Consider the following 27,533-nt stretch of genomic DNA (forward strand, 5'->3'; position numbering starts at 1 on the left):
CACACACACACACGCACAAACACACACACACACACACACACACACACACACACACACACGTACGCAAGAGCTAGGTGTGCATGATTACAAAAAAGAATGATATCGAGTTCCTCGTCAAAGTAGAACGAGTTTTGTTGTTGGTGTAGTTGGATTTGTTTTGTTTGTGGTTTGTTTGCTTGTTTGTTTTTGTAACACGAAAGACCCACAATTGAATCCAATACCTTACACGCGTTCGTTGTCAGAGAATTTGTTTGATGTAATCAGAGTTCGCAGAGAGGATGGGAAAAGAAGTGTCACTCCAACCGATAGAGACTAAGCTCGCTTTACTTGAACTTGAATAGAAGGAGAGAAAGAGCCCACTCCATGAGTTTTGCTCGATCAATCATTATTTTCTTTCACCTTAGCGGTCTAGTAAAAATTAACTCTCTTCGGGGAGGTCGTTGACAGACTATTTAGCATTTGTAACTTCCATATTTAATTGTCTGTGCTGTGTGTCACGAAGAATCGGTCATTGCCTACGGTAGACCTATTGTTAGTTGTTGTTTTTTTTTCAATTTTGAAAGCTGAGGACATTTTGGAAAGATAATCAATACACTGTGATAGAGAGAAAAAACCCAAAACAAACAACAACAAAAAAGAACAAAACAAAACAAACAAACACCCCCAGCCCCTCCAAAAAAAAAGTTGAAAGGGAAATTCTCAGGCAGATTGTATCACTTCCGAATTCATTGAACCATCGTTCTTTTGCTTTCTGCAGATGTGTTTTTCTTTTTCCCGCTCTCTTCTCCTGGGCCAATGAGTTGGCCTTTCATATTGTGCATGAACCAGAGGTAGCGTCAGGTGGACTGACGTTCTCTGAAAACAATACGTGGTATTCTCATAAGTAGCCTTTTGTTTTAGTGGTGCAGGAGGCATTTATTTAACTTTAAGAAAACATGAAAAAATACTCTCATATATCGATCAATTTTGTCAACTACATGGAACCTGCCCTAACGATCATCTGTCCGAGCCAAAACCCGCACAAACGACCACCTCTCACTTGCCCCTTGTATTTCTAAAAACGTCATATAATTAAACTGTTCTAGAGGACCATTCTTTATTTCTGACGACAATGGGTGGTCGTCTTAGACAAAGTTAAACTGTAAATTACAAAGTTAGCTGTCAACTTTTGAGCAATCAAAATCAAATCTAACAGTGTCAGTACATGTACATGCCTCTTACGTTGTACATTGTCTTTTCCGTTTTCCGTACTCACGTGTGTTGTCGTATAATGTGTTTCCACGATATACGCTGATGGTCATGAGATAAATATCTACTTATTATTAATTATGTTGATAAGAAGCGCCTAATATTAGATACAGATTTAGTCGGTGGTTGGTGGATGCGCCATGCTGTGTTGTGGTTTGCCCCTTCTTTCCTATCAAATATCTGTAACACCTCTAATATTTGGCACTTACGTGATCTAAGGTGTTATAAGGTTACAAATGTTGTAAAACGCTTACTAAAGATAAAAAATATATATATACAAATTTAGTAAGAACAATTAGTTGGGTGTAACCTGAGCTTCGACAAGAAGTTCGTCCATCTGTGCTGCCACCTGTTGAGCGACAGCGCAAACGTAACAAACCACGTGACTTGTCTCGACGATCATTTTTTTGGTGTTTGACTGCGCATGTCCAAACGGTTGATTTCAGAAGAAAATCAAGATGGCGCGAAGTGAGGTCTGAACGCAAAAATTGAACAAATCTTTCCTCTACAAGGCTATTCCTTCGTATTTTCAAGCTCGAATTTATCTAGCATTCCAGGTAAATGCTTGTATTTAATGCATGTGTTCATTGAATTGCATGTCCTTATACCTGGACAGTGTATTAGGTAAGGTAATTTGTTGACCTTCCTTGTTGGGCAGACTGGTGCGATGGTGGTGGTGGTTGCCTCTCTCTTCTGAGGCGAAGTTGGCCTGCTCCGTGCACTTCTAAGGTTAAAAAAGATTGCATTCCCAACTTGTAATGGGCTTTCAATTTTAATTTAATGTAATTCTGTTTATCGACTGCGATTTCAATTTGCTTTCATTAGCAAGCAAGCGTTTTTGTCTTCTAGATCTAGATTACCAGTCCAGTCAGCAGCACACCATGGACCATACCCAAGAAATGGGCTGCTCACTCCATGCCATGTCTCCACTTTCTTCTTCTACCCACTCACTCCGGAGTCTTTTTCAGTTACAGACATTGCAACAATGCAATTGCCAGTCTAAATTTCTTTTTTTTTGTTTTTTGTTTATTAGGTGCACTCATCTTCAATCAATTGGACAAGTAAGCTAGATTTTTAGATCCTGATTCCAGAATCTGGGCCATTTTTTAGGTCTCAGTCTCAGGTTGCAGACTTGACCCAGTCTAGTGTATCAGTAGTTAGGACAAGCGGACAGCTAAGCTAAACAAATATTTATAGATCTAGTAACAGCTACCTTGTTTGACGTCATTGAGGAATTCACACTTTGTCAGTCATGGTGGCTGCACGACGGCAGCCTGCCATCTCTGATTATTTTCTTTGCCACATGCAGAACTGTTCGGTTCGGTTGTCTGTGATTGTACAGCACCCTTCTTTCGCCCAGATTGATTCTGATGCTGTACACTATGTAAACTGAGAAGAAGACGAGTAGGCCTAGAATCTAAATATCTAGATCTACGTCAATTTGGATATGAAAACTTCAAAGTTCAAGAACGCAGTCAGTGCTTCCACTCTTCCGTATTTTTACGGAAATCCGTACTTTCTGTCAGTTCCGTACTTGTTCCTCCTTCATCGTCAACTCCCTCCGTAAAAAAAAAAAAACTGCGACAGCGCAGTACTGCCGAAATTCCGTACTCGCCTTCCTATCGTCTTGTAGTTACGGATATTTACGGTAAGGCATTGGGGCCACCTCTATTCTCACCCGGGATGAGAATAGTGCAGGCGAGTCTTTTGGCTATTCTCACCCGGTGCGCGTTCACCGTTATAGCCTAAATTTTGCGTTCGCCCTAAACCACAGAATTCTACACTGCGATAACAGAAACATTGTAGAATTCTGTGCCGTGAACAAACGTTCCATTACAACTGTAGCCTAGCCTACTGAAAGCGTACAATTTTGTGGAGAGAGAGAAAGACAGAGAGAGAGTAGCGCGAGAACTTACGGTCAAAACAAAATGGCGACCCGCGTAGTTCGGCTCGATTCGAAAAGTTAAATAGCTGTAGCATCTTTGTAGACAACCAAATTAATTTACTTTTGTGTTTTAACATCATTTTTGAACTTTGTTTTGGTCAATTTGATCGTCCACACCGATAGACAGTATTCAGAAAGAGACAGAGAGATAGGGGAGGAGTAGATCTTGCGAGAACTTCCGGGCAAAACAAAAGGCCGGCACTATTTCTCCGAACTTTCGGGAAAATAAAGCTGGGCACTATTTCTCCGAACACTCTGAAATCACACCCTTTCCCGCATATTTCGGATAATAAAAATAAAATATAGATCTATAATTATATTATAGTAGGCACTTGGATAAAAATTTCAAAGCTTTCAAATTGCTTTAAAAACAATACCAATGCAAAGAGCTCAGTGACACGATTCCAACGCTACCTTAGTTATTGCTCTATGTTGAACCGTTTTTGAGATATTGCATTTTAAAGATCTTTTCAAGGGGATAACATCTATATAGAAAAAAAAGGCAATTTTTGTGATCGAAACAGCAAGGACAATAAGGGAAATGTAAGCTGCTTCAATATGCTGCTGCGTACATGCTAAAACCAAACATTTTCTGAAACCTTGTGATATTGAGGACAAAATAACAGTCAGACGAGATTTTTAAAATATGTCGTGGTGGGTAATATTGGGTAATATTATGTAACACTGTGTTGTGTAACGTGACCGCATCGTCCTGCGGTCAATATATTTTGCCATAACTTTCTTATAAATTAAGCTACATCAATAATTGAGGTATCATTTTGAAGGTCTTTTTAAGGCCTTTCTTTTGGAACATCTACATATCAAATATCAGTAAAATTAACAAAAAACTGATTAAAAAATATAATATATTTTAACAAAACAGCTGGTCGCCTTAAATAAGATGAGCATAGAAGTTTTTAAAGTTAACATTTGTGTCTACAGCTGCTGCAAACTAGATCTAGTGTTTTTTAGTCTACCTTAATTCATGATAATACTGTTTTTTAAATTCATTTTGCATGTTATTGTTAGAATGTTTCTTTCATGTTTTAATTTGTCATGTAAATGAGTAAATGATCAATTACTCTGTCTTTATCTTTGATTTCTCTTTTACATCTTTAACTCATGAGATTGCCCTGTAAGTTAAACAATAGTCTCTTCTAATTTTATTACTTCAGTTTGTTCAGCAAGTTTTTCATTATATTTTTATTGTATTTATTTAAATGTTCAACTTCTTCAAAGACAATTAGTTGTGAAATATGACATGTTTTTTGAAGCACGCAATTGTGTCACGATACTTATTTATTCTTTCTTTATTTCTGGCAATTGTTTAGTTCACCCAGTCTGCCAACTTGATATTGTTAAATTAATGTCAATTTTTTTTTCTTGTCTGCAACAAATGCTTTCTTAAGTGCTCAATTTTTTTGCAACTTGTTCAAACAAGTTTTTCTGTGAATTCGACCAACTCCGCAAGCATTTCTGGATTTTAATTAAAGTCAGGATTTATTCTGGTGAGCTGTCAATAAATCCAATGGAACAGTGGCAGGTTGTGATCAGGGGCTGTGGAAAGAAAAAAAAAGCAAAGCAATGAATTCATCAATGAAGTAAATAAATTCATTTGTGAGCAGTGGATGGAAATTTGACATTTTCACACTACAACTCTAGTAATGGGAGAGTGTAGATGACTAGACAAGAGAAAAAACATCTTCTAATAAACATGTATCTTAAAACAAACTGGACAAAGTACATGAAAATTTAAAGAGATATTTAAATAACAAGCACACACAAAAACAATTAAGAAGAAAAAATATTTAAAGACAATATAAGCACACAAAATAAGTAAAAACTTGCGTGAAATGGATGGTCTAACAGTGACAGTAACACAGAAACAAAACAAGGCCAAGGCTGTTACATTTCCCTCCCCCCACCCAAGACTCCTTACTGATTGTTACATGGTGCAAATTCATAAAAATTATACAACAGTGATACATATTACATTCCAAAATTTAAAATGAATCATATCTTCTACTATAAAACATTCTTCAATGCCGTTTAAGAGGTAATAAACGCCAACAATACACGTTAGCGTGGGTTAAGTTCGCTTTCCGCAATGGCCGCCATGACCTCCCGGTTCACGCTCAGCAGCGCGATCGATAATAGGTCATGCCCATTCATGGAGAGTGACCTATTTAAATTAGGGCTCACACGCTTATGCCTCAACGTACAACATTGAAATTAACAAATAAAAGAGATAAAAGGTTGAAGAAAAGACTGTGAGGAGTACCTAAAAAAAAAAAGATATACTCTTTAAATATAAAGGCTTGAACTTACCTTATTTTTAACTCCTTGTAACTCCGAACACACACAACCGATCCCGAAGTGGAAAACGCCATAATACGCGCCTTTCTTTCCTCTTTAATTTGATAGGCGGAAGTAATCCATAAATTGAAAAGAACACTATAAACGAAACAAAACAAATAGGTACCCCCCTCACGGGGCCCGATTTCTGACACAAAACGCGGCGGCCGCAGGTGAACGAAAATCTCGGGCCGCGCGGGCCGATATCCAAGTGCCTAATTATAGGCCTACCAAAGATTGTTCGTATACAATATGGTTCAATCGGTCCAAAAAATGTCCGTATTTATATAAAGAAATGCTACAGTTCCAAACAGTTTTTCGCTACAGATATGACGTGTGGCCTATGAAGGGTGCTGCTCTTAAACTTAATGTGTTGCGTTCACTCGTGAGCTGTCTAGATCTAGATCTATGGAGGGTTATTGATAACGACACATAGAGCTAGCATCTGCGTTTGTCGAGGCCGCGACCAATCAATCGTGGCTCGATTTTTTGGTCCCCGAAAAAGTCCAAAAAAAAAAAGAAAAGAAAATGAAACTCTTTACTTTTGAAAGGAAGTTCACTTAGCTTCACTTCGTCTCTTTCTCACTTGTTGTCACCACGTTGATTTGTTGAATACGTTACAGTTACATACGATTTGTATTGCTGTTCCTCTTTTATTTTTCGTTCATTTTTCCCTCTTTGTGGTGTTATATTTTGTTGGTGTGTATTTTTTTTTCTTGTTATTGTTCTGATGTGTTGTTTTTCTATTAATTTTTTTTGTTGTTGGGGAAAAGGGGGGGGGGGGGGGTTGTATAGTGTAACGTCATTTAATTTGATGTTCATACAAAAGGTATTGTGTAACGTCATTTAATTTGATGTTCCTACCTTCATTAGATTCTAAATATATATACCTGTATAGATTTAAATGTGCTATGTTTAGAGCGTTCCACCAAAACCAAGTACAGGTACTGACACTGGCAGGCCCCCTGTGTGTGGTTCCATAATTTCCATGCAATATCCTGTACTTTTTTAAACAAATTACGCACATTTAGGGTTAAAACGGTCAATCTTCTTCGGACAGGTGGACACACGCCCTTATTTGTTAATTGTTGTGGTTGTTTCTGGGCTGTTCTAGTTTTGATTTCATTCTGTTGTGAAACCTTTCTTTTTCACGTTTTTACACTCATCTAAAAATCTCTAGACTAGATCTAGATCTAGCTCTTGAAAATTGAAATAGATCTAAACCCAAAAATTTGCTCCGTTTTTTTTTTTTAATGGACGATAACCGTCCACTCAAAAGAAAAGAGGGTCAGATTTCTCCGTCTCTCGGGTGCCTCAGGCAGTACCCGCCTCGCTAAACCAGTGGGCACACGGCCGGAGGAGAAGCTGAGAACAGATACCACCTTTGATTTGCTCCTTCCCAGACCTCGCAGAATGACGGAATGAAAGTTGGCGCCGAACTCTCGCAAATAGGCAAACAATCACGACCAGAGCGGAAGCCGGAAACCGTTCGGAGAAATAAAGATCGGCACTATTTCTCCGAACGTTCGGAGAAATAGTCACTTCGAAAACAAAATGGCGACCTGCGTAGTTCGGCTCGATTCGAACAGTGAAATAGCCATATAGCATCTTTGAAGACGATCAAATTAGCTTACTTTTGTGCTATGACGTAATTTTTTCTTGGCTTTTATCAATTGGATCATCCACACCGATAGACAGTATTCCAAAATGAGGAAAAGCAGGTCTTGTTTCGCACCGGGTGAGAATAGCCTACGCTGGCAATTCTCACCCAGGGTGAGAGGTAGATCGTTTTTCTATTCTCACCCCGGATGAGAATAGCCACTTCCTTACGGTAACGAAGTGTATACAGACCCGGTAACTGGGAACAAAGTCACGAAGTATACAGACCCGGTAGGGGAACTCTTTTGTGATTTCGGAAAGTTTCAGCGCCCAGCCCCGGTAGAAATCGTGTGTGTGTGTGAGAGAGAGAGAGGGAGGGGGGGGGGGGGGGTGCTAGCAAAATGTATGACATGCCCCAGTTGGCAGGAGGGAACGAGAGAAAGATAAAGTGGGAAATAGGGAAAGACAGAGACAAAGAAAGAAAGAGAGAAGACGAGCGATACACAGAGGAGAGAGAGAGAGAGAGGGGCAGAGAAATACAGAGGGTGGCTGCTCGATTAAAATTATGACGTTGTTCTTTTCTTCAAATTGTGATTCCTCCAACTCCAAAACGGAGGATAAACGATCGTTCATCGAAAAGACATCCGCAATCTTCATTTGGATATCTAGATCTAGATCGATTTAGGGTAGCCTCGAAACGACCAAAGATTTATGTCCGTCTGCCTAGATCTAGATCTAGACCTAGGCCATAAATTAGAATAACCTAGGTTTGCCCTGAGCCAAGAGGGCGCTGAAACTTTCCGAAATCACAAAAGAGTTACCCTACCGGGTCTGTATACTTTGTGACTTTGTTCCCGGTTACCGGGTCTGTATACACTCCCTTATGGTAATTCTCTTGTCAACAAGTTAAAGTTATTGAAACCTGCCAGATTGCGCTTTTCCTGCAATCGGCCATTATTGCGCTTTTCCTGCAATCGGCCATTATTGCGCTTTGTCCCTTGGATTGATTGCGGGTTGGTCGGCAGTACATTTTTTACCTGCAGATGGATCAAAATCTGGCGAACCTTTAATGCCAATTTCCTCCTTTCTATCATTCACTCATTCCTTCTGTCTATCTTCGGATTGTTGCCGCGGCTGGAAATCTGCGCGTTGATCAAGTAAATTGACTTGTGATCTTAGACTTAGACAAAAAAATTACTGTCAGAAAGAAACTTTTTTTTGCAAATTTGTCTAGATCTAAATCTAGAGAAATTATCAATGCGAAGATTCTACGGCACGTGAACGCAATAAGGGCCGCGATGAAAGAAATAATAATATGCTGATACACGGGTGCCCACTACACGAGACTACGGATGGGATCGGTATAATGACTCGGTCGCCTCAAAAGTGTTTGTTTTCAGTTTCGGGCGATCGGCCCGATCCGGCCGTAGGTAAAATAAAAAATAATTCGAAGTGGTGTTCTGAGGTTGTGACAGGCGACATTCAGATGGGAAAATTGAGAAAAAATTTGGGTGTACCCTGCGCAACTGTATTGTGAAGGTACATCTATTCATTATACCCAGGTTTGCCTGCTATCAATGGTGCGACTACAAATTAATTGAATTATAGTAGCAATTAAAGGGGAACCTGCTCTTAAACATTGCCAGCAATGGAAAGATATGTTGGTGAAGAAATCAAACAAGATAAAATGTTGGTGAAAAAATAAATGTTATGGGCTCTAGGCAATCTCTTCAAACAGGCTCCCAAATGCCATTTTCAACCCTCTAAAAGCACTAAGATTCAATTTCTTCGGGGGCTTCCTGAACCCCCACCCGGGACGCTGTCCCTGGACCCTGCTGGGGCCCCCAGACCCCCGGCAGAATATTCCTTACTTTTCAGCTTCAGCTGGTGGAAGCACTGGCAGTGCAAATGATCGACCGTTTCGATCAAGATCGTTTCTTTTAGTTTTGTAAAATAAGCTACAGCAAGGAGCCTACCAAGCATACCTCTTGTGGTTGGCCCAAATATAGATGTCGTATTTCCTCCATCAATTTTTGTGGTCGGGGGGGTTCCTTCGCCAGTAACTGTTGACCAGATCTAGATCTAGATCATCACTATTTTTCGGATCACGATCACATGGCTGCCTAAATCTACAGATTTTTCCGGTAGATACCGATTTTGGGCCTGTTCTACCGACATACCGATAAGGTGTCAAAACTACCGGATTTTCGATGGGTGCCAAGAGAGTTTTTAAAAAACCAAACCATTCTGCTGTGCTTCCATTCTTTGTTTTTGCGGAAATCCGTACATTCCGAAAGTTCCGTACTTGCTGCATCATCGTATCAACGCCATGCGTTGAGATGAGAGAGAGAGAGAGAGATCAGCACTTGCCTCCGTAACTTGTCAGATATTTACGGCAACTCTCGGCAATAAGTTGTATTAGAAACTGCCAATTGCGCATTTCGTACACTGGGCCATTGTCTATCTGTGCCATTCGGTCGGCAATAGTTTTTCACGTGCATATCGGCTTAAATCTGTCTACTCACGATAGATTATCTTCCTCCTTCTTTTCATTCATTCTTTCTTTCTGTCTATCTTTAGCAATGCCAATCGCCCGCTGCGCCTTGTGCCGGAAATCGGCCTCCGCGCGAGGGGTATTTTTTGGGCCGCTCGGAATCAGAAGTGACTCTTCTAAGTTTAGTTACGGGAAAACTCCTGGACGAAAATAAATGAAACTCGGCAACCAACCAGAGGAAAGGTTAAACTAACGACATGCCAGTGTACAAGACCGAACGATTACTAGAACCGGAGATATTACGTGTTTGTGCGAATTCCTCTGCGGTTCGAAAACTAAGCGGAGCTGCGGGTTGATCGCCGACCACACAAGCGCCCCACATGTCTTCTTTATTGCTGTAAAATTTCAGATCTCTGCGTTTAGTAGATTTTCCGTACCAACTTAAAATGACCACCCATCCATTGATAAAACCCTAGATCTAGAAACTTGATAGCGCATTCCAAACGTGAGGTGCCGGCACGCAAGAGGCGCGTGATCGCTAGCCGGCATGTGATTGGCTGCCTATAACCAAATGGGTCACCTATGACTACATCGCGGGTTTTCCCGATAGCGCTTTACTGAGTTTTAGAAGGGGTGATCGCGTCGCGGTAAAAACGATGTCACGCAATTCAACAAATTTCACGCAAATATCGGTCTTTAAGATCCAAAGTAATGAAGACATCGAAAAAGTGATAGAACTAGATTCGGCACTAAAAATCACATGGAGATGCCAAGTTTCATTCATATGCTCCAATTCATTACTGACTTATGAACAGTTTTTCCTCAAAATACATCAAAACGTCCCACATTTTGGCGATTTTTTCCTGTATATGAAGGTCCTCCAACATTTTGCAAACAAAAATCCCAATAACTTTTTTATTTTCAATGGATTTTTAATTTTTTAAAAACATAGTTCTTAGAATTTACTCTATTTTCATTTAAGTCCATTTTTAAGCAATTTGGATGAAAATTTAATTTTTCATTGTCATTGCTACTATCTTCAGTTTTTTTCTGCGGCTGGAAAATCTGTGCATTTAATTCATTTATCCAGAAAAAAGAATTGTGAATCTAGAAGGAAAATCGGTATCGAAGCAAAACATTCTAAAATCTATCATGGTTTAGAGAATTTGTCAGTACCAAATAAGGATTCTACACAGGGGGACTGCGGGAGTTTATTACCCGGGACCCGAGAAAATGCACAAAGTCCTCGAAACCAAATCTGAAAAGTCTTCCGAGTTCATATTTTACTGGTTGCGTTTGTGATAGTACGTTCGGCTTTCCCCAGTCCGAGAGTACGTTTCACGTGAATGAGTGGCTATGGCGGCAATCGGAACTATAGGTGTAATACCGAGACTCCATCGAAAAAATCAAAATCTACTTTCGCTTTCGTTACCGCTCAGAATTTCCGATGATAGTTCGTTGACGTTAGATTTACAGTTAATAAAAATTTGTAACCTGCAGTTTGTGTGTAAAAACACAGTGTAGCCATAAAAGTTAAATCTATATTCTCACTGATGTCACTATAATAACAAAAAAAGGGGAGAAAAAGAAAACACGCGTCCTCCAATTTCTAGATTGTCGGGCCCGTCATCGTGACCGGTCAATGAACCTGTGAGAGTTCGTGAGTACGGCATGAGCAAGGGACCGGTCGGTGGTTGTTGGGGAAAGCCTAATCAAAGTTCATTCAAAGTAGGAGTGTTGCAGGGCGTCGGAAATGAGGGGAGGTGTTTGACGCAAAAAAAAGTCTACAGCAACAGGAAAAGGCCGCGGTGCAAGAAACTGATGCTAAAATAAAAACGGAACTTCCCCACGCACATATATAGGCACATGCGAGAGCATGGCAACACATACAAACACGCCATTTTGTTTTGCCCGAAAGTTCTCCCAAGATTTACTCCTCCCCTCTTCTCTCTCTCTGTCTCTTTCTGAATACTGTCTATCGGTGTGGACGATCAAATTGACGAAAAAGTTTTTAATTAAAATGATGTTAAAAACAAAACAAAATTAATTTGGTCATCTACAAAGATGCTACGGCTATTTAACTTTCCGAATCGAGCCGAACTACGCGGGTCGCCATTTTGTTTTGCCCGGAAGTTCTCTCTCTCTCTCTCTTTCTCTCTCTCCACTGGCCACAGACAAAATTGCATGCTTTTAGGCTAACACTAACAGTAGTAATAGATCTAGAACGTTTGTTCACAGCACAGAATTCTACAATTCTGTTATCACAGTGTAGAATTCTGTGGTTCAGGGTGAACGCTTCACTGGTTGGCCTAGGCTATAACAGTGAATGCCCACCGGGTGAGAATAGCCAAAAGACTCGCCTGCGTTATTCTCACCCGGGGTGAGAATAGAGGTGGCCAAATTTCAAACCTAACTGCAGGAGGTTGGTCAATGCTCTGGTGTGGTTTGCTCCTTCAATCCCATCAAACATCTATCTTCTTTATTTCCCCTCCTTTTGTGTGTTTGTTACTCTCTTGTATCACCTCTAATCTTCGACACTTATTTGACCTTATTGTGTTGCAAGTTCCGAACTCTTACTAAAAAACAAGCAAACCTTACTGTAAAATATCAATTAAACTTTATATGCACAGGTTCTTAGAAATGTGCTTAAGGTTACTTCAATCCGGGTGTACGAACTGTCACTTTTGCTCTCGGCCTGTTGTCTGGCTCTAGATGTAGGTTCTACATCTGATTTATCTGAATTGCCCCTAGCTCCTGCCATGTTTTCATAAATATCTGATTCGTCATTTGCTTGTTCTTGCTCACACCCATGGTTATTTGGTTGTTCTAGCTCAATTGTTATTTTTCAACTCATCGAAAACGTAAACGTACTTTTGATCGTCTCTAATACTAGAACTTTAAGAACTACTGGCCTGGAAACATTTGTTTCAGTCTCAAGTGGAAGAAATATTTTGCAATAATTCAAGACATGTTTTTACCTTTGTTTAGGCTTTTTTAAAAATAAATTTTAATCAGTATAGTATTTTGAGATGCAAATCAAGAGTGGGTGATCTGTAAGTTCTAAAATGTACTAGACTCAATATTGAATGCCTGATTCTGCTTCTCAGTGTGAACAGTCTGCATTTATAAAGGAACCTGTGTAATTAGCATAGTGATGGATTTTATTTTGAAAAAAAGGACAGATTGAGGTAAAGAGGTCTAGTCAGATCTTAGCTTTTCTAGTGTAACATTGTGGCTCTCATTTTTCTCCTCAGAAACTGTTACCATGGACGCCGAAGACAACGAGAGTGTCTCACCCTCAACAGAACTGACATTAACAGGGGAGGATGGAAGTTCCAATGGTGTTCTTGATGGAGCTTTGGAAGATGACCATGCAGTTGATGTCTGTCATATTTGTGACGACAAAATGAAGTCGCCAAAAATCTTGTCTTGCTTGCATGAATTTTGCGAAGACTGCCTGAAGAAGAAACTTGAGGAAGAGAAAACAGAAGAAAATTCATCCCCTACAAGTCCACTTGCTAAAGAATGGATGACTGATTCCATAAAGTGTCCTTCCTGTGAGCAAAAGACAAGATTAGGAGAGAAAGGAATTTCAGGTCTTCTTTCAGACACGGTGTTGGAAGATATGATTGAGTCAGATTCCAGTGAAAAGAAACAGGTATGTTGTGCTGTAAAAAGTGTTCTATACATTTAAAGAAATGAATATGTGGTATAAATTAGTAGAATTTTAATGATAGTAATTGTATATCTTTGCTTTTCTTTTTCAAACATGAATGTAAATATGGCACAAAAAAATTATTGCAGGCGAGAAGCAGGTACTCTGTTCCTAGATTTTTTGTAACTTTTCTCTCACTGCCAGAGAGATTTTAACTTATAAATACTGTTACAGTTCATTCATTTTATAATTTTAGAGCAAGTCACTATCTATGCATACTCGTAATAAAAATGATTTTTCCCCCCCTCAGATTGGCTGCACCAGCTGCAAAGCTGGAGACAATGCTGTTGCCAGATGCAGAACTTGTGAAAATTTGCTTTGCCCTAATTGTGTTACTGCGCATCAGTTCATGAGATGCTTTGAGGATCATAAGGTAGGCTTTTTATGCTGTACTTTTCCTTCTCCACTCTCATTTTCACTCATTAGGTATTGTTGGGGGTTCTGCAAAATGATCCACATTTTTAAAAGTAATATAACAGCTTGGACTGTCTATTGTCTGTATCAATCATTTATAATGAAATGTGACCGTTATAATGTGCTGACTGCCAATAATTACAATCTACACAGTAAGTTCTCTTGCATAATTTCAGCTATTACACATTTCTGCCCAATTATGCATGTTATTTATTGGCCTTTTTGTTTTTTGTCTTTGTGTTAGTTTTTCACAATGACTCAAGGGCTTTAGTGAAGTTATGTTTTATATTTTGCAAAGCATTTTTGTAACAGAAATCTTGCAGTGGTACCTACTTTTACTTTGTTTGTTTTTAAAATTTTAATTTCAGTAATATTACTGCTTGAGCTTCAAATCTTCATCTCAGCCTGTTATTCCTTTGGGGGGGACAGAGAAAGAGCTATCTTAGAAGCCCACCCTCACACTTTAATTTATAGTTGGGCAGCCCTACTTATTACAGTGGAACTCGGATTCAACGAGGTCGCCGGGCCTGACCTAAAATCTCGTTGAATTCAAGTATTCGTTACAGAAAACATGAGGTTTTGTGTAGATAATTACGGGCACTGGGCAAGTAATGTATAAAGAGAAGTCACAAGTAGTGCCTGAAATGCCTACATATTACGAGCTGTGTAAAAAAAGACAGACTCTTTCAAATGCACACGCCTGTGTCATCTCGATTGTTTACCAAAAAATTGTGTTGCTGTGTAGAGCCTAGCATGCGGCACTTTTTAAAAATTCCATAGACCAGCGCACAATTTATTACGTAGATCTACGTCAAGACTAGTTTATCATTCTAATATTGATCAGTTGTTGAGGAAAAAAGACTGACGCGTTTGTATCTGCGACTTTCAACGCCCGGACTGCTAGTTGCCGCCCCCCTTCCCCCGACACGCAGCACACACAGCCACACGTGTGCAGGCCGCCCATCCGACCCCGACACACGCCAGAGTAGACACGTGCGCGTGCCAACAACGCATGTGTTGGTATGAAAAACGGCCGCTGATTGGTCGCATGCAGTCGGCTAAGTGAATAATGGTTCACGATGCAGGTGCAATAGATGGTTTCCGGGATTAGATAAAGTTTGTTCTTGGAGAAAAAAGAGCAAAGCCACATCTGCCGGGACTGTTCTCCATGAAAACGACCTCGTTTTATCTGAGCTTGCTGATTTAAATGCTCGTTGAATCCGGGTTATTTTTATCACTTTTAAAGAAGGAAAAAAACGGGGAATCTTATCTCATCTCGTTGAATCTGAGTTCCACTGTATATAATTATTTTATCCTTTTTCATTCAGGTTGTGACTTTTGATGAAATGGTTTCAAGTGGGGAAGGAATTGATCACTTGAGGAAGCCTATTTTCTGCTCTGTGCATACAGTTGAGACAATCAAGTTTTTCTGCTGTCTCTGTGTGGTACGTATTATGTTCTGTGTTTGTTTGCTTATAATATGATAATGCCGTATCTATTTTTTGTTTGTGCATCGGCTGATTTTCAGTCAACATGATATGTGCACGATACTTACATCCCCTTTGGGTTGCCTTTTGTTTGATTGTTTTACAAGTTGACTTGAGTGCTAGGGGTTTTTTTTGGGTTTTTTAAATTCAATTTTTTCTGTCTTTCAGTGCTTCTAGTTTTCTGTATTTTAACTGAAATCCTTCCTTTCCTGAAAGTTCATTATTTGCAGCCCCATATCAACTCCATCCTGAACACACAAAAAAGTACAATGTTGGCCTTTGGGTATTCCACTCCTGAGGATCTATACTTGCCTTTTTATCTTTGTGGTTAAGCTTGGGTATTTACAATAACTCTTAGCAATAAGTTGTATTTGAAATATGTTAGATTTTGCTTTTTCTGCACTCTGCCATTGTTTCTCTAAACATCCATTGCGGGTTGGTGTGGAAGGACACATCTATTCTTCGGCTCTTATATGATCTTATTGTATTGCAAGTGCCGTAAAACTCTTACTAAAATAACGAAATGTATGTAAGAAAGAAAATCGTTGTTAGAAACTATCAGTAAGGATTTTATGAGAGCAAGATTAGGCTGCAGTGCAGAAATTGATGTTCAGATTAAGGAGTGAAAAGTGGTGCCATATGGTTGTAACATTTAATATTTGAACACGAAAATAAACAGTGCTTCCGATCTGTCATATTTTACGGAAATCCATACTTTCTTAAACTTGTGTACTTGCCCCCTGTTTTTGACAATCTTAAAATGACCAATTTTCTCACTGACTACTGGTGGCTGTGTTAAAAGACAATTTCAGCTGTATGGTTATCATAAGTCAACCCATATAAGAAAGGAAGGAGTATTAGTATTGATTTGTTAGGTTTTTTTTTACTGGAATACCAACAACCTTATGGGAATAGAAAGACATTTCAGGAAGTTTTATACACAATTATCCATGCCAGCAAGAAAGAAAGTGGATTGTGTATAATTTTATATGAAAAGTAAAAAATAAAGTTGGTATATTTGCAATTTCAGAAAAGGAAATTTTTTTGAGTCAGGGAAACTATTATACATTGGCATGTCTTTTCAGAACATTTTTTTGGCACAGAAGATAACACTTCGAGTATAAGAAAGTTGCTGACTCTCCTATGAAAAACATGTTTCAGTATTTATGATGGAGATAATGTTGTTTAATTTGTCATTCAGGTACCAGCATGCCAGGAATGTGTTCAGAAGTCTCACAGCACTCCAGAACACAATGTGAAACAGCTTTCAGAGGCTATCAGTAGCAAGAAAGAAACTCTGGACAAGTTCACCGCAGAATGTGGGAAGAAACTTGATGAATGTCAGAAAATCAGCTCCAATCTCAATTTGGCTTTTGAGGAACTGGAGATGCAAAAGGACAACACCAAAGGCTTAATTGAAGAGACCTTTCAGAGCTACAAAGCAGTTTTGGAAGAGACAAGGGTGAGTACACTTTCCTTGGTTATACTGATTTTTACATTGTCCTATCTTTTACCTGATGTGATGAAGTCAAAGCTGTTCCAATTTTCATTTTAGGTGGTTTGAGGACGCCACTGGTAGGTCTCACGTCTTTACTTTCTTCCTGTTGTCTGTGTCTTACTTTATCTTAGCACTAAATGACCATTATTGTGTCAGTGTGCTTCTCTTGACTCAAGTTCAGATTTTCATCAAGTGCTTCAGTTGTTGGTCTTTTAGTTTTTAACATCCACCATTGTGAAGTAGTTGCATAAAAAATCATTGTACTGGGCTAGCTAACATGTAGTTTTGTTGTGGTAGATTACCTGCTTTTAAAGAAGTATAGTGGGTGGTTGGCGGGTGCTCTGGTGTGGTTTGCTCCTTCTTTCCTATCAAATATCTACCATCGTAATCTTTCCTCCTTCTGTTTTGTGTGTTACTCTCTTGTAACATCTATTATCTCTAAGCTTCGGCATTTATATGACCTTATTGTGTTGTAAATGCCGTAAAACTCTTACTAAAACTAAAAAGAAATATAATTAGTGATTTTAAACTAAATTCATTGCAAAGGCAATTGCTTTTGCTTTTTGAGGGGTCTCTGGTCAAAATTCACAATTTATGGTAATATTTCAGAGTACCGAGATCTGTGAAATGTATCTTCAGCAAACTAAAAAATTAAATGGTAGTGGAGACCAGATTCTTAATAAGTCTACTGAGTGGAGGAAAGGAATACTTCTGTCAAAGAAATTGTCTCTCAATTTAGAAAAATACAATGGTTGTGTTGTTGATTTAGTTGTAGATGTGTGGCAGATATTTTTGATGGCAAGAACAAAATTCTTAATAGTTACAAAGTGACGTAAGTGTTAAAGTCATTACTGTTAGGTAACCAAAGCACTGAAATAATGAATATTGATATGCAGTCCTCTGGCCACACATACATGGGCCATGGCAGTGAGTGATGTTATCCTTTTTTAACCCTTAAGATTCTGGTCCCTGATAAATGTTTGCCCGATAAGTGCAATCCCGCGCGGCGCTCCACAGCTGGTCCCTGATCAGTCGTCGTCCCGCGCGGGCAACGCATTTCGTTTAGGGCGGGGTCTGCATCTGTGTGCTAAGATGTGTGTGGGTCAGTCTGCTTGTGCCTGTGTGTCCATTTGGAACTTACTGCATTGTTTTGCAACGCGAGGCGTTGGTAGAGATAACAGAACGTCGGTTGAGACGTTCATCCAATGAAATATGAGCATTTTGACCCAGTTATACACTTGAGGGACTCGAAAGGATATTCAGGAAATAGGACTTTCATCTTTCAATGCAAACACCTTTCCTCACTTTTCAAACGATCTAATTCTTACACCAAACGTTGTTTCCTGATATAAATAATCATATTTGGTGGTTTTTGAACCATTGTCCTACCAGAGGGAGACATTTGAGAGCAACTGAATAAAAAAAATATTAGGAAATTATCCCATTTTTTTCCCCTTTCGAACGATAGCTGATAAGCAGCTGTTCGCAAGTTCATTCATAATAGGTGTGAAATCTGGAAAACTCTGGAAAAGTTATTCGATTTGGTGTAACTTCCAATCTCAGCGTCTCTGATCTACCAACGAGGGGATAATGGGATTATTCGTGTGATCGTAACACTTATTCATTGATCATATCAGTTTGCTGTAAAAGATGTGTTTCCCTGACCTGCCGCAGCACGCTCGCGTGACCGGTGTCTGACCCCGGCGCCCCGCGGCACAAGCTCGCAGGCGATGTAGGTGGGTCATCGATCGATAAGAGTCCTCTTCCGGTTAACCCCGCAGGACTAGAGTTAAGGCTACATGTAGGTTGGTCCCAGCTTAGCTTATCAACTTCTTTAATGACATAATGAGCTTATGCATTGTAGGCTCAACAGGAAGTCTCAAACCTCGAAAACTCCTTTGTCGTAAAAGTTACTTTAGAAGAGAGCATGGCTTCTTGTAGTGATTGTCCTGTATTATTGTTCTGAGGTGAAAACAGTGGGTGGTTGATGGGTGCTCTGGTTTGGTTTGCTCCTATCAAACATCTATAGTCCTTATCTCTCCTTTTTTTGTATTTGTTACTCTCTTGTAACAACTAATTTTCAGCACTTCTATGACCTTTCTATGTTGCAAGTACTGTAAAACAAAAGCAAGCGACGAGTACGGCAGAAAGTAATATATATGGTTTAAAATTTGGGGATGGGTACTAATTTTTTGCATAAATATGAAAATCCAGATTTCTGAAATAGTCTACAATTTGCCTGATTTCAGGCCAAATATGTTTTTAAAGTCATGGAACAAGTTTTATTTAGACTATGATCCGTATAAATTATTTTCTAGTGGGTGTTTCAATGTGGCTAAAAAAAGTTCAGGATTTTTATGCGTCTGACCAGTTGGCACCTCTGCACATAAGTTGGTGCATGCGCTGAATAATATACTCACACACATTTTTTCTTTTTCAGAATGCATTTTTGAAAGAGCTTGATGAGTTGCACGAGAAACGAGAGTTGTGCTTAATGGAGCGCACTCACAAGTTGTCCAACTTCGAGAACCAGTTGTCCCAGGCAAAAGGCTTTGTAGATCGTGTTTGTGAACATGGTCATGCGGGCCAAATTGCTCAACTCCTGCAAATGATGTTGACCCAGCTAAATACTTTGTGCATGGGTTTCATTATGCCAGACATACCAGCCAACACAGAATTCAAGACTGATGCCCCATCTTTCAGCAATGCTGTGAAAAGCACTTTTGGATATTTTTCAAAAGAGAAAGGGGAAATGGTAAGAGCGTAGTAGATATTTTTGCGTTATTACATGTTATTCAGTTGATGCTTTCTACAAGCTGGCCTTTTTTTTTCAATGTATACCTAAATTTTATCTTCTAGAGTGGACGGAATTGCATTTAAGCAGAAATGTGCCATTTTCGTGTATTGTTTCTGAAATAACAGGTGTAAGTCAATGTGAGGTATGACCTTGCTAATTTTTAGTTAGGGTTGGCCGTAAAACTCTTACTAAAATAACGAAATGTATGTAAGAAAGAAAATCGTTGTTAGAAACTATCAGTAAGGATTTTATGAGAGCAAGATTAGGCTGCAGTGCAGAAATTGATGTTCAGATTAAGGAGTGAAAAGTGGTGCCATATGGTTGTAACATTTAATATTTGAACACGAAAATAAACAGTGCTTCCGATCTGTCATATTTTACGGAAATCCATACTTTCTTAAACTTGTGTACTTGCCCCCTGTTTTTGACAATCTTAAAATGACCAATTTTCTCACTGACTACTGGTGGCTGTGTTAAAAGACAATTTCAGCTGTATGGTTATCATAAGTCAACCCATATAAGAAAGGAAGGAGTATTAGTATTGATTTGTTAGGTTTTTTTTTACTGGAATACCAACAACCTTATGGGAATAGAAAGACATTTCAGGAAGTTTTATACACAATTATCCATGCCAGCAAGAAAGAAAGTGGATTGTGTATAATTTTATATGAAAAGTAAAAAATAAAGTTGGTATATTTGCAATTTCAGAAAAGGAAATTTTTTTGAGTCAGGGAAACTATTATACATTGGCATGTCTTTTCAGAACATTTTTTTGGCACAGAAGATAACACTTCGAGTATAAGAAAGTTGCTGACTCTCCTATGAAAAACATGTTTCAGTATTTATGATGGAGATAATGTTGTTTAATTTGTCATTCAGGTACCAGCATGCCAGGAATGTGTTCAGAAGTCTCACAGCACTCCAGAACACAATGTGAAACAGCTTTCAGAGGCTATCAGTAGCAAGAAAGAAACTCTGGACAAGTTCACCGCAGAATGTGGGAAGAAACTTGATGAATGTCAGAAAATCAGCTCCAATCTCAATTTGGCTTTTGAGGAACTGGAGATGCAAAAGGACAACACCAAAGGCTTAATTGAAGAGACCTTTCAGAGCTACAAAGCAGTTTTGGAAGAGACAAGGGTGAGTACACTTTCCTTGGTTATACTGATTTTTACATTGTCCTATCTTTTACCTGATGTGATGAAGTCAAAGCTGTTCCAATTTTCATTTTAGGTGGTTTGAGGACGCCACTGGTAGGTCTCACGTCTTTACTTTCTTCCTGTTGTCTGTGTCTTACTTTATCTTAGCACTAAATGACCATTATTGTGTCAGTGTGCTTCTCTTGACTCAAGTTCAGATTTTCATCAAGTGCTTCAGTTGTTGGTCTTTTAGTTTTTAACATCCACCATTGTGAAGTAGTTGCATAAAAAATCATTGTACTGGGCTAGCTAACATGTAGTTTTGTTGTGGTAGATTACCTGCTTTTAAAGAAGTATAGTGGGTGGTTGGCGGGTGCTCTGGTGTGGTTTGCTCCTTCTTTCCTATCAAATATCTACCATCGTAATCTTTCCTCCTTCTGTTTTGTGTGTTACTCTCTTGTAACATCTATTATCTCTAAGCTTCGGCATTTATATGACCTTATTGTGTTGTAAATGCCGTAAAACTCTTACTAAAACTAAAAAGAAATATAATTAGTGATTTTAAACTAAATTCATTGCAAAGGCAATTGCTTTTGCTTTTTGAGGGGTCTCTGGTCAAAATTCACAATTTATGGTAATATTTCAGAGTACCGAGATCTGTGAAATGTATCTTCAGCAAACTAAAAAATTAAATGGTAGTGGAGACCAGATTCTTAATAAGTCTACTGAGTGGAGGAAAGGAATACTTCTGTCAAAGAAATTGTCTCTCAATTTAGAAAAATACAATGGTTGTGTTGTTGATTTAGTTGTAGATGTGTGGCAGATATTTTTGATGGCAAGAACAAAATTCTTAATAGTTACAAAGTGACGTAAGTGTTAAAGTCATTACTGTTAGGTAACCAAAGCACTGAAATAATGAATATTGATATGCAGTCCTCTGGCCACACATACATGGGCCATGGCAGTGAGTGATGTTATCCTTTTTTAACCCTTAAGATTCTGGTCCCTGATAAATGTTTGCCCGATAAGTGCAATCCCGCGCGGCGCTCCACAGCTGGTCCCTGATCAGTCGTCGTCCCGCGCGGGCAACGCATTTCGTTTAGGGCGGGGTCTGCATCTGTGTGCTAAGATGTGTGTGGGTCAGTCTGCTTGTGCCTGTGTGTCCATTTGGAACTTACTGCATTGTTTTGCAACGCGAGGCGTTGGTAGAGATAACAGAACGTCGGTTGAGACGTTCATCCAATGAAATATGAGCATTTTGACCCAGTTATACACTTGAGGGACTCGAAAGGATATTCAGGAAATAGGACTTTCATCTTTCAATGCAAACACCTTTCCTCACTTTTCAAACGATCTAATTCTTACACCAAACGTTGTTTCCTGATATAAATAATCATATTTGGTGGTTTTTGAACCATTGTCCTACCAGAGGGAGAAATTTGAGAGCAACTGAATAAAAAAAATATTAGGAAATTATCCCGTTTTTTTCCTCTTTCGAACGATAGCTGATAAGCAGCTGTTCGCAAGTTCATTCATAATAGGTGTGAAATCTGGAAAACTCTGGAAAAGTTATTCGATTTGGTGTAACTTCCAATCTCAGCGTCTCTGATCAACCGACGAGTAGAAAATGGGATTATTCGTGTGATCGTAACACTTATTCATTGATCATATCAGTTTGCTGTAAAAGATGTGTTTCCCTGACCTGCCGCAGCACGCTCGCGTGACCGGTGTCTGACCCCGGCGCCCCGCGGCACAAGCTCGCAGGCGATGTAGGTGGGTCATCGATCGATAAGAGTCCTCTTCCGGTTAACCCCGCAGGACTAGAGTTAAGGCTACATGTAGGTTGGTCCCAGCTTAGCTTATCAACTTCTTTAATGACATAATGAGCTTATGCATTGTAGGCTCAACAGGAAGTCTCAAACCTCGAAAACTCCTTTGTCGTAAAAGTTACTTTAGAAGAGAGCATGGCTTCTTGTAGTGATTGTCCTGTATTATTGTTCTGAGGTGAAAACAGTGGGTGGTTGATGGGTGCTCTGGTTTGGTTTGCTCCTATCAAACATCTATAGTCCTTATCTCTCCTTTTTTTGTATTTGTTACTCTCTTGTAACAACTAATTTTCAGCACTTCTATGACCTTTCTATGTTGCAAGTACTGTAAAACAAAAGCAAGCGACGAGTACGGCAGAAAGTAATATATATGGTTTAAAATTTGGGGATGGGTACTAATTTTTTGCATAAATATGAAAATCCAGATTTCTGAAATAGTCTACAATTTGCCTGATTTCAGGCCAAATATGTTTTTAAAGTCATGGAACAAGTTTTATTTAGACTATGATCCGTATAAATTATTTTCTAGTGGGTGTTTCAATGTGGCTAAAAAAAGTTCAGGATTTTTATGCGTCTGACCAGTTGGCACCTCTGCACATAAGTTGGTGCATGCGCTGAATAATATACTCACACACATTTTTTCTTTTTCAGAATGCATTTTTGAAAGAGCTTGATGAGTTGCACGAGAAACGAGAGTTGTGCTTAATGGAGCGCACTCACAAGTTGTCCAACTTCGAGAACCAGTTGTCCCAGGCAAAAGGCTTTGTAGATCGTGTTTGTGAACATGGTCATGCGGGCCAAATTGCTCAACTCCTGCAAATGATGTTGACCCAGCTAAATACTTTGTGCATGGGTTTCATTATGCCAGACATACCAGCCAACACAGAATTCAAGACTGATGCCCCATCTTTCAGCAATGCTGTGAAAAGCACTTTTGGATATTTTTCAAAAGAGAAAGGGGAAATGGTAAGAGCGTAGTAGATATTTTTGCGTTATTACATGTTATTCAGTTGATGCTTTCTACAAGCTGGCCTTTTTTTTTCAATGTATACCTAAATTTTATCTTCTAGAGTGGACGGAATTGCATTTAAGCAGAAATGTGCCATTTTCGTGTATTGTTTCTGAAATAACAGGTGTAAGTCAATGTGAGGTATGACCTTGCTAATTTTTAGTTAGGGTTGGTTATGTTCATGGGGGTTTGGGGGGGGGGGGGGGGGGGCACTTGCATTTGTACAACTTATATGAAAAGTTGGTTAAAAGTTAATGATCCTAAAAAAAAATTTTTACAATTAGTGCATTTAGACTTAGCTATTACCCATTGTTTACAGAGCGTTGACTAGTTTTCCAGTTGCTGAGTCTTTTATTTCTCTAAACTACCCTCTACTAAAACTAAACTAACTTACTCTGTCTATTTGTTTCTCTAGGCCCAGAGTGGGATGCAGCTACAGTCCCCGTTTGAGAATGAAGGCTTCTCTCTACCAAACATGCTTTCTGTGGGGAGTAACCTGATTCAGTCTCCAAGCAACCAAGAACTGATGAATCTTGGGAATTTACGAGGGGGTGCCATGAACATGGGCATGGGCCAAGGCATAGATAGTCTGCCTCTTGCAGGCATATCTGGCCTGAGCAATGTGGCTCTGTCGCAGCACCACGACGGCACAGTGTCTGGCAACAACAGTCCTTTATCAGACAGTGGTATTTCTGTGGACAATGTCAGTCACAGCAGTGGTGGCAATGCTGCCATGATGAATGCAGCTGCTATGGCCAAGCTCCACCAAAGTCAAAGTGAGTGGAGAGTGCTTTTCGTTTGTCTTTGTTTATTGACTGTCAAGATAGAACGCAAAGGATCGGATTCTTTCACAGATATCTCTCACTCTGAACGTCCCACTGCTTTTCACACACACGTACACGCACCCGGGGGCGGTGCCTTTGACTGAAGTGTCTTTTAGGCTGTTCCCAGAGGAGGGACATTAACTTGTTCTTATGCACAGTAGAATAGTAATTATAAATGGACTGATTCATCATTGTCATGTTCATAACTGTGCCTGAACTTCTACAGGGAACTGCTGCTTTTTTTTCCCAATCCTTACTATCATCATTTTCCTCTTCTTCTTTTGTGTGTTTGTCACACTCTTGTGACCCGCTTTTTCTGGGATGCCTTGACAGTTGAAGCAGACTTTGTGCTGTTGATGCTTGAGAGGTGAGCAGAGTAAGCCTGATTCCCTGTAAGGGCTTCTTTGTTGACATCCATCCTTTGGCACTTTGAGATGTCATAACATTCTTAAATCTGAATGGACATTCCCAAAAACTTGTAAACACACAATCATACACATAGAGAACAAGCCCAATTTTTGTCAGGGCTATCATATAACCAGAAGATGGAAATTTATTGACGTAAACGTGGCTTTTTGACAAGGGGAGGTGGAAAATCCCCACTCGCGACACTGGCTTATCGGCTGCGCGCTGGGCCGCGCTGACAGGAAGGAGAACGAATTTGTGCGAAACTACGCCGATGATGTCCTGATTGGGAGCATCCTGTATTTATTTGCGTATAATGGCTGTGTTATTCTTGGAGAGGAATGAATGGGCTTTCTGTCAATATATTTCCATAGTCCGATCACTGGTTTCATTTTTTTTTTTAAAACAGCATAGAAAATTTTCACACGCAAATCTCTTTTATTAATTTTTTAAGGACAGTCTTCAGAAATATATCACCGGACAGAGCGTTTTCTCATCTTGAATTATCGACGAATCAGATTGCAGTCTTTAATATCATACGCTCCTAGTTCCTGTTCAACCGAGGTCACCTAAAAAATCAATACACTATGAAACGCGCAGTCGCAGCGGTGAAAACCTTGATAGTGTTGTCTTTTATCCCACAAGTTTTTGCTTTCAAAAGAATCCTTGATTCAAATAAATAATACCACTGAAAAGAAGAAAAGCCCCTCTTTTTTCTGATATATCAAGTGTCTGTGTGTATGTATGATCACACTGTGTTTTAGGAGGGTAAAAATATGGGTTTTGGTCTCTGACATGCTAGTTTGCGGTACCCAGAGAGAGACAAGTTGGTCTGTTTTGTATTACAGTGGAAACCATATATAACAGGCCTGGTAATAACAGGGATCCGGTAATAACATAATCCCTTTTCTTCCTACTCCAGAGATGCCAACCAGTACGATTTTACGTATTTTAGTACGATTTTTTCCCCGGAAATACGCGAATAAGACTTTTCATGAAAAAATACACATCCTGGAATGCGAAAAATACGAGATCCAGTTTGGGCGAGTAAACCTAATTATCTCAAGTCCCCTCTTTTGTCAAAATAGTATCAGTATCGCGGAACTGGAATAATTGAAAACCAAGTCCGATAAGGTCAGTAAGTTCATTTTTGCCGGTCGCGATTGTGATATTATATTCGTTTAGCTTTTCCTCCTCCAAGAGTACGTTTCACTTTCATGCGAACATGCGGCTATGGCGGCAGGCGGAAATGTTTGTGACATCGAGGCTTGATCGGGAAAATCAAGATTTACTTTCGCTTTTGTTACCACCGAGAAGTTTGCCAGCGGTAGACTGATAACGCAACTTCTTTGTGACATGCAGTGTAAACGCTGTGTTGCCGTGCAAATAAAATTTCTCGAACTCGTCTCTGTGCTGTCACTTGTAGGAAAAAAAGAAAAGAAAGTACAAGCGTCGTCCGATTTTTAGATTGTCGGGCTTATCGTGACCGGTCAATGAACCTGCTCGCATTCACATCACAAATAAATGCGGCATCGTGTGAGCAAAGACCGTGTTTGTTGGGAGTAACGGCGTTGCCAAGTATAGGACTACGGAAGGGGATTATCGATTTTTTTTAAATACACTCGGGGGGAGGAGGCGTGAAGGAAACACCCAGAGGACAAAAACTTGGAGGCAAATTTCAGAATTTTGATTAGAGCTCTCTGCAAAGCGCGCATTGGTGCAGGCCGTGTGCGGAATCAGGACCCTTCATACTTTGCAAGTCTGTGTAATTGAAATAAAATGTTCACGTGTCATTGGATGGGTGATAGTAAATTATACCTACAGTGTATGTTGTAGCTTTCTGTTCAAGACGGGCAGATTTTCAGTGTCACTGCATCTTCCCCCCCCACAGTTGTTACAACAGACTGAACTTAAGTCAAACAAGACCCCAGTACGACACTGTCATGTTGTTGACTGGATACATGTTTATTGTACGCCTATGTGCTCCCTTTTTCGAGCTGGTGAGCTAGTAGTTTTTTTCCAGGAAATATTGCTGGACACTCTGAACATTTTACTGGTTGGTCGGTCGGTCGTGGAGAATACACATTTCCCCCTGAAAATACACATTTTCATATTTCCCAATACTCATATTGGTTTTCTGTGGTTGGCATCTCTGCTACTCTTTCGTCTTTATTAAAAGTTATCGACAATAACGGCCTCATCGAAGTGCAATTGGTTATAGCAGGGACAAAGGCTCGTTAACAATGTCTAAAACATGAGAGAGAGTGACACAGTGATGGAGCAAGCCCACGCAAGCACGCGCAGCGGGTAAGGCGAGAGAAGGCTGCAGTGTGATGTAGACTTCGATCTAGTCCTAATGCAGCTGGATTAGTCCACAAATGATTACTTCCCTTGCATTTATGATATAACAGGGATCTGATATAACAGGACTTTTTCTCTGGTCCTAACACCCCTGTTGTATCAGGTTTCCACTGTAAATGTTTTTTATGTGACATGTTTTCAGAACGTGTGTGTGTTTTTGTCTTTTTTCAAAAGCTGCAAATTGGGACATTATATGAGCTACTCTGGTTGTGTGTATCCTTTGAGCAGGCTAGTACACTGAGAACAGCTCCTGTTCCAACCCAGTGTATACATTATTGGGGAGTCATCCGCCTCATGCGTAGAGTTATTTGTTATTTTGAAATTCTTTTTAAGATACATGTCTCAGAAAGTTAAGGTTTTGAAGAAATATAATTTCCAAGTGGTGCCAAAGACCCATTCTTTTTTATTTTTTATATT

At 39.5% G+C, this 27,533-nt stretch overlaps 1 protein-coding gene and 1 long non-coding RNA gene across 5 annotated transcripts in view; one reads left to right on the forward strand and one right to left on the reverse strand.

Moving 5' to 3' along the window:
- Positions 1-27,533, forward strand: part of LOC101859907 (brain tumor protein) — a 54,010-nt gene that overhangs the window by 7,689 nt on the left and 18,788 nt on the right. For 3 of the 4 annotated variants that reach the window (XM_013090698.2, XM_013090699.2, XM_013090697.2), the window contains exons 2-7: positions 12,896-13,299; positions 13,607-13,729; positions 15,099-15,215; positions 16,459-16,719; positions 19,196-19,510; positions 23,942-24,302. In XM_013090698.2, coding sequence (XP_012946152.1) covers positions 12,896-13,299; positions 13,607-13,729; positions 15,099-15,215; positions 16,459-16,719; positions 19,196-19,510; positions 23,942-24,302 — 1,581 coding nt within the window. Of the gene's footprint in view, positions 1-1,436; positions 1,806-12,895; positions 13,300-13,606; positions 13,730-15,098; positions 15,216-16,458; positions 16,720-19,195; positions 19,511-23,941; positions 24,303-27,533 lie in introns of those variants that run through there. The other variant, XM_005112822.3, reaches the window with a different exon arrangement.
- On the reverse strand, positions 4,407-5,761 carry LOC106013883. Its single transcript, XR_001185467.2, has 2 exons — positions 5,522-5,761; positions 4,407-4,750 (listed from the first exon to the last, which is right to left on the reverse strand). It is a non-coding gene; the product is annotated as an uncharacterized LOC106013883 (long non-coding RNA).

The sequence above is a fragment of the Aplysia californica genome, unplaced genomic scaffold (assembly GCF_000002075.1).
Source record: "Aplysia californica isolate F4 #8 unplaced genomic scaffold, AplCal3.0 scaffold01429, whole genome shotgun sequence".
Lineage (NCBI taxonomy): Eukaryota > Metazoa > Mollusca > Gastropoda > Aplysiida > Aplysiidae > Aplysia > Aplysia californica.